Source organism: Oratosquilla oratoria, chromosome 35 (assembly GCF_046742065.1).
Source record: "Oratosquilla oratoria isolate Oo_2021 chromosome 35, ASM4674206v1, whole genome shotgun sequence".
Classification (NCBI taxonomy): domain Eukaryota; kingdom Metazoa; phylum Arthropoda; class Malacostraca; order Stomatopoda; family Squillidae; genus Oratosquilla; species Oratosquilla oratoria.
Window position 1 is genome coordinate 47,609,951 of NC_134811.1, and position 12,500 is coordinate 47,622,450.

The following is a 12,500-nucleotide window of genomic DNA, read 5'->3' on the forward strand; positions in this document are numbered from 1 at the left end:
ACGTGTTAATCATAACGAGATAAACAGGATCAACAACAATATGAGGTTCTGTTAATTGTAGCCAACTCCTAAAATTCAAGAAGTCTAAATATAGGCAAAAACAAAGGCCTGTGGGTCACATGTTGAAAATGCAGAAATAAATAAGTGAATAGAAAAAAATAGAAATAAACAAGTAAATAAAAAAATAAAATAAGATAGAATAATAAAAACAAGATCAAACAAAATCAAGATAGAAGAAAATTGATTAAAAAAGAAAATAGTATATTTTTGTTTTGTCAAAACTTTGGACGCACCTCCTTCATCCTCGGACTCGCTCATGAAGGTCTCGTGCATCGTCTCCGGGACGACGACCTTGTACTTCTCCTCCGTCGTCGTCGTCGTTGTCGTCGTGATGGTCGTCTCCGTCACGATCTTGAGCGTCTCGACTACGGAGATGTAGCCGAGGCGTTGGGCGATGCTGAGGGCCGTCTTGCCGTCCTGCAGGAGCATTAGGTTAGCCATCAAAGGACGTACGCGCCACCCGCATGCAGAAAATGTAAGAACATAAGAATGAAAGAGACTGCAAGAGACTATAAGGCCTACACTAGGAAGTTCCGTGCCCATTACTACCTATCATCCCTATCCATAAAGTTATCCAATCTTCTCTTAGAACAACCAAGAAGAAGAATGTGAGGAGCCAACACCAGAAGGCGTTAAGTAGCTACGGCCGACACAGTCACCTTTGCACTTTAAGGACTGTTGGGAGTAAATTAACTACAGTCACTGCATCTGGGAATAGGAGAGAAGTGCGGGATTCGAACCCACAACTGAGCGAATACGAGATCAGCACGCTTCCGGTGACGTCACCAGCGCACAACAGAGTATGTAACAAACATTGAAATTCAAATGCCAAATATATAAACAAACCTCGAACATACAGAATATATGAATAAACTTATCTATGTCGAACTATATCTAAATAAATAGCCAATACTTAAAACTCTATACCAGCGTTTCTCAACCAGGATTTCCAGGAACCCTAAGGTTCAGCAAAAGGTCCCTAAGGGTTCCGCGAGAACAAGTGAGATAAGCTAATGCACTTTTGATTTTTTATCTAATTTCATATACGTAATATAATTAAACACACACGACATATTCTTGGTTACTGTAATAGTGTGATATGGACATCATCCTATCTAACCTATTATTACGATGAAAATAAAATTAGAAAGACATGGTACATGTGTTTGTTTTTTTCTTTTGCGCAGGGGTTCATTGAGACATGCAATTTATTCTAAAGGTTGCGCAAAGGTAAAAATGTTGAGAAACGCTGCTCTATACTATCACCTATTTCCTAATAAGATCGAGTGCAAGTTATGAGAGCAAGTGTCTTTCGTGGGCGACATTCGTCTACTTACTTTGGTCTCCGCGTTGGGTTCGGCCTTGTTCTCGAGGAGGAGGTTGATGACGAGCGTGTGCCCCTGCTGTGCCGCCTGGTGCAGAGGTGTGTAGCTGAAAGCCAGAGAGCGGCACATGAGTACAAGACCACCATTATCAACATGGGCTGACTACAGACAGGCCGTCACCTCTCATTCGCTACTGAGAGAGGTCTTTTTTTCACCAAGATGAATTAAATCGCCTGGCGGCACGGAAGTGGATAACGCCCCTGGGCGCTGGCTGACCAGATTTCTCAAGCGGGAATATGCTAGACAGCTGCTGCAATTATGATAGACTGGCAAAGATAATGCTATATCTTTAGTTCCTCTTAATATGTTCGGTTTCTGTTATATATTTTTTATTGATATAATAATATTTCTAGAGGGAAATATGCTAAATTTAGCATAATAATGCTAAATCTGGTCACCCAGCTTGGGCGTGGTTTGGGACAGACCGACTGTGTTGTGGTAGAATGACTTATGTAAATAATGACTGCAATAATACTAACTTCACAAACAACTATTATGATATCAATAACATCAAAATCAGCAATATTAATGAAAATTTAGTTTTTCACTGATCTATAACACACGTCTACGAACACAGCAATACTAATAATAGTACTAAAAACAAAAGCAGCAATAGCAATAATGATAGAGAAATGAAAAACTATACAAAAAAGAGCTGCAGTGATCGTAATAGTTTGAATTATAGAAAAAAATCAAACGAAAATAGCAGTGTCATAACCACACACGAATAAAACCACTCATTCCAACCATGACCCAAATCACGAAACCGTCGCGATGTTCCAAATCCGTCCACCTTCCCTGGACAGCGGTCCCCCAGCACCTTCTTCACTTCGGAGTCCTTCGTGCTTGCTCTCGCCCAGCACCGTTCCCGTTCGCTCGTTCTCCGCCTTCGAGGAGGACCTGGCCAGATCGAAGGAGGAGAAGCACCGGCAAAGGGCACTGGTTGCGACTGAGCTGGGTGTAGGTGTAATCGAGGCGAGGCACGACTAGCCCTGACTCACTGATAATGGCAACGTCGCTTATCTTATCGCAGCTTTCAGTGTACAATTAGGCAGTTCGGGTTTCATAACAACCCAGCGAACGACATCAGACCACAATATCGCCTGTCACTTTTGAATTAAGAACATAAGAGTGAAGGAGACTGCAAGAGACCATAAGGAACTACACTAGGCAGCTCCGTATCCATCACCACCTGTCATCCCCATCCATAAAGTTGTCTAATCGTTTCTTAAAACAACTGATAGTTTCAGCGCTCAGTACATGGTTACTAAGTCTATTCAATTCGTCGACCACCCTATCAGTAAACCAGTTCTAGCCTATTTCCTTCTTAAATCTAAATTTGTCCAGTTTAAATCCATTACTGCGAGTCCTGCCCTGTTGTTTTCATATGATGACCTTGTTTGCATCACCCTTGTTAAAGCCTTTGACCCACATAAACACCTCTATTAGATCACCCCGCACTCTGCGTCTTTCCAGAGAGTGTAAGTTAAGGTGCCTAAGTCTCTCTTCGTAATGCAAATTTCTGAGTCCATGTATCATTTTGGTCATTCGAATTCTTCCCTTCAAGAGTGGCTTCAGGTCCCAGGGGGCGCCCTTTCCATGTTCCTCTAAAATATTACCTTAACCTTATCCCACCTACATTCTATTACTGTGTTTATTTCGCCTGTCGCAGGCAATTTTATTCAGCAGAGAGAAACCCGTGTAGGCGTCGAAGGAATCAAAATGGATTTTGGGTCCAGAGGCCCTGTCAACGACCCTCTCACGATTTTGGGACACAAGAGTCCAGAATTATGTTCTCCAAAAGTATACCCGAAAAAAGTGATCTCCGGTTCCAGGTGACCCTGTCAATGTTCCTCTAACGTTTAGCCCCAAGAGTACGTTTATTCTTCAATAGCTCCCTCAACGTTCCACTAAAGTATTGACTTAAGAGTGAATTCGGGTCTAAGGAACCTGTTCATTTCACCCCTGAAGTATTGCCCTATGAACGCGTTTAAGAATCATGGCGGCCTTGCCAACGTTCCCCTGAAGTCAACAAACTGAGCAGATCATAATAAAATCGTGCCAAGGACACAAATAAAGAACCTACCCGAGTTGTGTGGCAGCGTCCACCTTGGCACCGTGCTGGAGCAGGAACCGCACCATGTTCATCTGACCGAAGTGGCAGGCGACGTGGAGAGGCGTGTATCCGGCCTTCGTTGTGGGGTCGGTGATGGCGCCGTGCTTGACCAGGATGGCGGCCACGTTGACGCGGTCCTCCTGGGCGCAAAGGTGGAGCGGGGTCAGCCCGTTCTTGGCTGTGCACCCGGGCTCCGCGCCATGCTCGATCAGGAGCGTGGACATGTCCGTGTGGCCCTCCTGGGCACTCAGGTGGAGCGGCGTGAACCCGGCCTTGGACTCGCAGTTGGCGTTGGCGCTGTATTCGAGGAGCGTCGTGGCGATGTCCATCTGGTTTTTCCGGGCGGCAATGTGGAGTGGCGTGTAGCCGTTCTTGGCCGTGGCGTGCGGGGAGGCGCCCTTGTCCAGCAGCAGCAGCGCTACGTTCTGGAGGGACACCAAATGGAGGAAGAAGGGAATCATTACTCAGATGACAAACTTCTTTCAATAAAAAAAATGACAAAGGAAGAATATAAAGAAGAGGAGGAGGAAGAAAAAGAGGAAGAAGAAGAAGAAGAAGAAGAAGAAAATGAAAAAGAAGAACTAAAAGAAGAAGGGGGGAGGAGAAGTACGAGAAGAAGAAGACGAAGTATACAAACAATGTTGGTATATACGACATGATAAGGTAGTTCACATGGAGATCTTGACAACTGTAAAGCCTAGGAAGAACCCTACTTCAGAAGAGGAAGGGAACCTCTGTCCCCTCTTACCTGGTGATCGTAGTGCGCTGCCACGTGGAGAGGGGTGACGCCATTCTTGCCTTGGGCGTCGACGGGGGCGTCGCGCTGCAGAAGGAGGCGAGCAACCTTCATGTTGCCGTACTTGGCGGCAAGGTGCAACGGCGTGAAGCCCTTCTTCGTCGTCGCCGTCAGGGATGCGCCGTGCTCCAGGAGGACGCTTGCGACTTCCTCCTGCCCTTCCTTGGCCGCGATGTGGAGTGCCGTGTAGTGGTCCTTGGTGGTGGCATCAACCGTAGCGCCGTGCTGCAGGAGAAGGACCACGATGTCGCTGTTGCCCAGGCGCGACGCAATATGAAGCGCCGTCTGCTGCTCCTGTTGAAGAAAGCAGGAGGAGGAGGAGGTCAGACCACGATCAAGAGAGATACTTTATCACCAAGACCAACACAACTTATCACATGAAGGAGCGCCGTACGCGCATCACGCAAACAGGGTCCTCCTCGCCCAAAATAATGAGACGCAACGGAACTACTTACCCTAGCCCTGGCGTCCACCTGCGCGCCGTTCCTTAGGAGGATCCTGATGATGTCGGTCTGGTTGGCGCGAGCCGCCAGGTGGAGCGGCGTCTCTCCGCGGACGGTGGGGATGTCCGGGGAGGCTCCGTGCTGGATCAAGTAGATGACGATATTCATGCAGCCCATGAAGGAGGCCACGTGCAGCGGCGTCAGACCCGACTGGAAGGACGAACAGACCAAGGTGGGTGTTGGTGACTTGTTTCCAACAATGTACATGTGTGCAGATAATTTTCTACAGAACTTGCTGAGTTGTTCTCATCCCATTTCCCCGACTACCCATCTTTGCCCTCCCATCACCAGGATATGTGTAACTACTCCAAAGAGTGTGTTCAACCACAGGGGGTCAAATGGACTCCGCCCCCTCGAACTTACGTCACATGAGTAGGCGTGGCTCCACTTCAACCTTTAACTATCAAGGTCAACTTATAAGTTTTATTCTGGATGTTTTTAAGCTATTCTATTTACTTGAAGGAAACCCTCTGCAGCCATAGTGTTTAGGGCTGCCTTAGGGGTGTGGTACCCTACATGGGGCGTGGTTTTCTGCACAGCCCCATGATATAATATTATCCGGGAACCAATCACAGGAGACATGACGTCCCTTTTTTATTCAATAGTAGTCATAACATGAACACATGGTTTGGAGTACATACTCAGCACCTCGTGGCACCTTCCTGGTACTACCCTTTGGCACTCACCTCAGTGGTGGCCTCGATGCTGGCGCCATGCTTCAGCAGAAGCTCGACCACCTTGATGCGGTTCTTTTTGCATGCGATGTGGAGGGGCGTGAAGCCGTTCAGGGCGCGGGAGTTGGGGTCCGCCTTCCGGTCCAGTAAGAGCTTGGCCACCCGGACGTGGCCGCAGTGGGCTGCACAAATAAACAAAGACAAGGGTGGCAGGTGAGGTACGGTTCTCGTTCTGGAGATCCTCTCTTGCTTTCTGTCTCTCTCTTTTGCTCTTCCCCTCTCTTTCTTTTTATGTATGTATATATATGTACATATACATGTACATATATGTACATGTATACGTATGTGTATATAGATACGTTTTTCTTAATCTATAAATTTCTCTCATATACAAAGTTACGTAAAAAAAAAAAAAAAAAAAAAAAAGACGGTACACTCTACTCTCGGATGGTTGAGTCAATCTCAGTACTTTTTGGTACGTACCAGCCACATGGAGAGCCGTGAGAAAGTCGACCGTCACATCGTCCACGGGGGCCTTGTGGTACAGGAGGATGCGGGCCGCGTCGACATGGTCACCCTGAGAGGCCATGTGGAGGGGGGCTAGCCCGTTCTGCGCGCGCGAGGGGGGAGGGGACAATCAAGTGAGAAGGGTTGTGCATTGATTAGAAATAGAAATAAACAAACACATGAATAAATACATAATTTCAACCCCCATCCACTTCTGATTTGATCCAACTCAAGGGTGGCCCTGGATTGAAGGAATTAACCATAACAACCCAAGGATAATTTTCCCGGATCTGGATGTTTGGCTATCACCACACTTCTCATTCTTTATATATATATATATATATATATATATATATATATTATATATATATATATAAATATATATATATATATATATATATATATATACACGTACATGTATGTATATTATTATCATTATTATTTTTCCGGCTGAGGGGTGACCTCAAGATCTCCCTGGCAAAGTTCGATCTCCTCACCTTGGTCTTGGCTGTGATTGGTGCTCCCTTCTCCAGGAGCATGTCGACCACCGTCTCGTGTCCAGACCGAGCGGCGCAGTGGAGGGGCGTCAAACCGTCTCTCGTCTTGGACTCCTGGTTGGCGCCCTTATCAATCAGGAGGGACACCATGTTGCCCTTGCCCCACTTGGCCGCCACGTGCAGCGGTGTGATTTGGTGCTGAGGGGAAGCAAAGCGCCAGGGATGAGCGGAGTGGATTCAGGTAAATGGAATTGGTCATCTTCCCTTACTTGTTTAGGTTTGTTTTCCCTCCATCCCTCATGCTCTCTCTCTCTCTCTTTGACTGTCCCTGTCTATCTCTCTCTCTCCCCCCCCTCTCTCTCTCTCTCTCTCTCACACACACAATTTTGAATTAAGAATACTGAAAAAAATACTTTCACTTTTTGTAGGAGAAAGACAAATATCTTACAACAAAGAAGATTCGTTGAAGGACGTGACGCTGCTACTCACGATTCCTCCTATAGCATATATCATTTGCTTCCATTATATAAGTCATACTCAAATAGCATACATTTAACTTACATTAAACATTACTACTTCAACTAAATTCCTTAACAAAATCAGGTCAGTTCACTTTGGTTGGAAAGCTAACGTCACAAGGCAGTGCAACAGATTACCAGACTTTTGTTTTCAGTCCGGCACCTTGCGCCCTTTTCGGTTCCATTTTCGAACTAAAGTGACCTGTTCTTGTTCCGACCTCGATTGGATCACGTGACTCAAATGACATGTTTATGCTAAGAGTATCATATTCCGATCTTATGAAACCTCAGAGCCTCGATCCCTCGCGACCGTGGGGGAGCACCTTACCTTGGCGATGTAGTTGACATCGGCGCCCCTCGTCAGCAGGAGGTTGGCAATGTTCTCATTGCCGTAGTGGGCGGCGATGTGGAGGGGCGTGAACCCGCTCTTGCTCGTTACATCAGGGTTGTGGTCGTTCTGGAGGAGGAGAGCCGCCGCCTTCGTGTCGTCCTTCTTGGCGGCGATGTGGAGGGCGGGGAGGCGAACCTTGCCTCTCGTGTCGTTCTCGAGGAGGACCGCCACCACCTTGTCGTGGCCCTGCTGGAGGGCCACAGCCAGCGGTGTGAAACCATCCTACAAAAATCAAAGCCGGAGCGTGAGGGGGACCTGTGGCTAAATACCATTATCATTCATTCATTTAGCTATCCATCATTCTATTTATTCTTAGTACAATGACTATTTTTGAGGGTGGTTGGAGATTTTGGGAAGATAGGATCGTCATGTTAGGTTAGATTAGGTTAGTTTAGGTTAAATTAGGTTTTGTTAGGTTTGGTTAGGTTAGGTTAAATTAGGTTTGGTTAGGTTTGATTAGGTTAGGTTAGGTTAGGTTAGGTTTGGTTAGCTTGGTTAGACTATGCAAAATGTCACTACAAACTGAACGAAACTACTTTTAAGACCAAGTTTCTGGTTAGCCTTTATAACAAGCAGAAAAAAAAAACGACGCGATGACGTGCTCTACAGATTTTATTTTGGCCAGCGCCAGGCGGAGAGGACGTCACCGCATCGAACGGTTGAGGAACCCTAGGTCGGGACACGAACCTCCGTGGCGAGGCTCTGGTTTGCGCCGTTGGAGAGGAGGAACCGCACGACGTTGTCGTGGTTCTCCTGCGCGGCCATGTACAGGGGCGTGAAGCCATTCTGCGACTGGATGTTAACGAGGGCATTGTGCTGCACCAGCACCTTGACGATGTCCTCCTGTCCAGCTGTGCACAAGGGAGAGAACATGAGGCGTTATTACGGTTACTTGTCTTCTCCCACGTCATTTAACTCTTCTTCTTCCTCCTCCTCCTCTTCCTTTTTCTACAAACAACGTGGTGGAAAGTAAGACGAATGTATCGCCGATGGTGTGCAAACAAGACGTGATCGACCATTACTGCCATCGGTATTGTATTTTGTAAATCAAAGCAAATAATAGGCAGTCCGAGACTTACCGAGGGACGCGATGTGGAGGGCGGTGTTGCCCTTCTTGGTGGCGGCGTCGACGAGGGCGCCCCTCTTCAGGAGTTCGGTGACCACATTGATGTGGCCCTCCTTGCTGGCCAGGTGAAGCGCGTTCAACCCATTCTGCAACAGAGGGATGGAGAAGGTTCTGGATTAAAAAGGCTTCTACCAAGGCAGTATAAACGCATTATTCTTCATTCGTCTTAATATGGGAAGAATGATGACAATTGATGATAATAATAATGATAAAAATAAAAATGATAATAATAATAATAATAATAATAATAACAATAATAATAATAATAATAATAATAATAATAATAATATTATCACTAATAATAATTGTAATAATAACGATTTCATTTTATGTAGTACTCCGTCTGGGGTATTGGCTGCAAGTTACTGTACAGTAAAAATCTGCTCGATAGTATGCAGCTGGTACCCTACAGACCAGAGTCACTTACACAAATAATTTTGTCTGTGTTAGATGAAATATCTACTCACTGAGAAATTATGCTACTTTAATGTACTGCGACTGTCCCTCCCCACTCTTCATACTTTCCTGTACCCCTTCTCTGAATATAAATTTCAATTTTCGCCTACCCAGTGGTAGGAGAGGAAAGATTATTGCCATCAAATTTTCACAATCGGGTCAAAAAGACAACCAAAACGGGACAGAGGATGGGAATAGGCATCCTGCTCTCTATAACCCTAAAGGGTACATTACTACAAGAAGTCAAGGCATAAGAGGGTTTGGGAGTTTACCAGCCTGAACCCTAAGATTTGGGTCTTTTAATGTGCGTGGGTGTAGTACTGATGAGAGTAAAAGGGAAGAGATAGGTAGTGTGTTTATGAGAAGGAATATGGATGTGTTGGCACTGAGTGAAACTAAGTTGAAAGGGAGGGGTGAGTTTGAGTTTGGGAGTGTAGTGGGGAGGGTTTCGAGATTGATGAGAGGACAAGGGAGGGAAGGAGTGGCTATACTAGTAAGTGAAGAGATAGGTAAGCATGTGGAGTGGAAGGAGGATTCTTTAAGGTTAGTGTGGATGAAGGTGAAACTGGAAAGGGAGATGTGGGTCTTTTTAAGTGCATATGGGCTTGATGGTGAGAAGAGTGTAGGTGAAAGGGAGGCATTTTGGATAGATTTAAATGAGTGCATAGAGAGTTTTGGGAGAAATGTCAATGTAATTGTGTTGGGTGATCTCAATGCTAGAGAAGAGGGTGAACCAGTAGGTGGAGTGGTTGGGAAGTGTGGAGTCCCAAGTAAAAATCGCAGAAGAGTTGATGGTGGGGATGTCTTTGATGGTGGCTAACACAGTGTTTAGGAAAAAAAGTTAAGCAAAAGTACACATGGGAGAGGGTTGCGGATGGAAGAGTGGTTGGTAAGGCTTTAATGGACTATATAGTGATATCCAGGAGAAGTATAGGAAAAGTTTTGGATGTCCATGTTCTTAGAGGGGAGTGTGGGAGAATATCAGAATTTTTGGTGGAACATAAGAACATAAGAATAAAGGAGACTGCAAGAGACCAAAACTTTACCGCATAGTCAAGGATGGGTAGGTTGTGAATGAAGGACAGATGGAGAAAAAGGAAAAGGACCGAAGGTAAGGAGGTGCTGTGACTAAAATGTTTAAAGGAAAAGGATCAGGAGTACAAGAAGAAGCTGAGAGAAGCGTGGGTGGTGGTGAAGGATAGAGTAGAGGTAGGAGTGGAGGAAGAATGGGAGTGTTTCAAGAAGGGAGTAACATGGCGTGCAAAAATACTGTGTGGAACAAGAAGGATGGGAGGGGGATAGAAAGAAGGGTAGTGAGTGGTGGGATGATGAAATGGACAATGTTGTAGAAGAGAAGAAACGAGCATTCAGGGACTGGTTGCAAAGTAGGGTGAGAAAATCATATGAGAGGCACAAATAAAAAAGAAGAGAAGCGAAACATAAGATAAAGTAGACGAAAAGAAGAACAGATGTAAGATGGGGAGGAGTATGACAGAAATAATTGGACGTAATAAAAAGGTGTTTTGGGAGGAAATTAAGAGAGGAAGATGGGGCGAATCTAGTAAAAAGAAAAGGGTAAAGGATGCGGATGGAGAGATGATAACGGAATAGGAGGTGGTAAGGGGAAGATGGGCAGAGTATTTTCAGGAGCTGTTAAATGTAGAGGAGGATAGAGAGGGGATTGTTGGCAGTAGTGGGAGGGACTAAGAAAATAACAGTGATGAATGAGGAAAATGGGGAGAAATAAGAAAAAATAAGGCGCAAGTAGCTCTGAAAATAATGAGAGTAGATGAGGGATCTGGATTAAACTGGATGATATGCGGAGTGTCTGAAGAAGGGAGGTACAGTGATAGTGGACTGGCTGGTGAGGTTGTTTAATGTGTGTCTAAGGGAGGGTAGAGTGCTGGAGGACTGGAGAAGTGCCTGCATAGTTCCGCTTTACAAGGAAAAAGGGGACAAATGTGAGTGTAGTAGTTTCAGAGGGATCAGTTTGTTGAGTGTAGTTGGCAATGCTTATGGGAGGGTTTTGACTGAGAGGATTGGGAGAGGGACTGAGGGAGTAATTGATGAGAAATAGTGTGGAAAGGTAGGTGTTGCGTGGATCAGATTTTTGTGGTAAGACAGATATGTGACAAAGCTTTAGGAAAAAAGTAAGGATGTATTTTGGACCTCTGTGGATTTGGAAAAGGCCTATGACATGATAGACAGGAAGGCTTTGTGGGAAGTTTTACAGATATGTGGCTTGCCGGAAATCTGTTGACAGTCAAGAGTTCTTACGAGAGCAGTAGAGCCTGTGTTAGAAGTGGAAAGGGAGACAGCGAGTGGTTTGAGGTAAAGTTAGAACTGGGTCAGGGATGTGTCATGTCGCTGTGGCTGTTTAATGTGTACATGGATGGGGTGGTGCGGGAGGTAAAGGCAATGATAATGGGCAGGGGACTGGAATTGGTTAACGAAAATGGAGAAAAATGGGAGATTAGAGACGCAGTTTGGAAAGGTCTGAGATAGGAAAATGTTGAAGGTAAATGTGGATAAAAGCAAGGTGATGAGATGTACAAGGGGTGAAGAGGGCAGTGAGCTGAAAGTCTTAAAGGAGAGAGGCTGGAGGAAGTGGATAGCTTTAGGTATTTGGGGTCGTGGCAAGAAATGGAGAGGTGGTAGAAGTAAATTATAGATTGACAGAATTAAGTAAATGCCTCGGGGGATTAAAAAGTGTCATGAGAAATAGGCATCTGGGAATGAATGCTAAGAGGAGATTGTATGATGGGATGATTGTGCCAACGGCTTTGTAAGGGGCAAAGACTTGAAATTTAAGAGAGGCAGAGAGGAATTTTTTTAACGTGTTTGAAATAAGATGTCTGAGAAGTATGGTAGTGGTTACAAGGTTGGCTAGAGTGAGAAACGAGGTGAATAGGAGAGCTGAGGTGGAAAAGATGATAGAGTTGATGAAAGAGCGTTGGGGTGGTTTGAACACATAGAAAGAATGAATGAAGAAAAAATAGTAAAACAGGTGTGGAAGGCAGAGGTAGAAGTGAATTTGAAGGGACGATCGAGGATGAGATGGATAGATGAGGTGATGGGGGCGTTAAGTAAGAGGGGATGGTCTGTTGAACAAGGAAGGGAGAAGGCGGGAGATAGGGATGAGTGGTGAGTGGCTGTGTATAGATGATAATGTTATGCAAGGAAGGGAGGGACGATGGATGGGGGGGGGTACGGGGTGCTTATGTGTGAATGATATTTTGACCCAGTCCGAAGGGATTACTCCCTGGCTTCTCTTTTTCTGCAGGAGGGGATGGAGAGGGGGGTTGCCGATTAAGTGAAGAATGAGTGAAGAACGATTAGTAAAAGAGGTGTGGAAGGCAGAGGTAGAAGGAGTGAACATGAGGGGGCGTCCTTGGATGAGATGGATGGATGGGGTGAAAGGGGCATTACAGAAGAGAGGAATGTCTGTTGAGGAAGGACGGGAGAGGACAG

General features: G+C 45.5%; 1 protein-coding gene across 1 annotated transcript in view; it reads right to left on the minus strand.

Annotated features, from left to right (window-relative positions):
- The window catches only part of LOC143018654 (uncharacterized), a gene marked incomplete in the record, with an annotated part of 838,726 nt that overhangs the window by 262,199 nt on the left and 564,027 nt on the right, over positions 1-12,500 (minus strand). Inside the window, 11 exon segments of the mRNA XM_076174236.1 lie at positions 294-477; positions 1,398-1,491; positions 3,532-3,986; positions 4,310-4,651; positions 4,813-5,010; positions 5,547-5,716; positions 6,018-6,144; positions 6,539-6,736; positions 7,385-7,669; positions 8,135-8,298; positions 8,527-8,659. Coding sequence (XP_076030351.1) covers positions 294-477; positions 1,398-1,491; positions 3,532-3,986; positions 4,310-4,651; positions 4,813-5,010; positions 5,547-5,716; positions 6,018-6,144; positions 6,539-6,736; positions 7,385-7,669; positions 8,135-8,298; positions 8,527-8,659 — 2,350 coding nt within the window.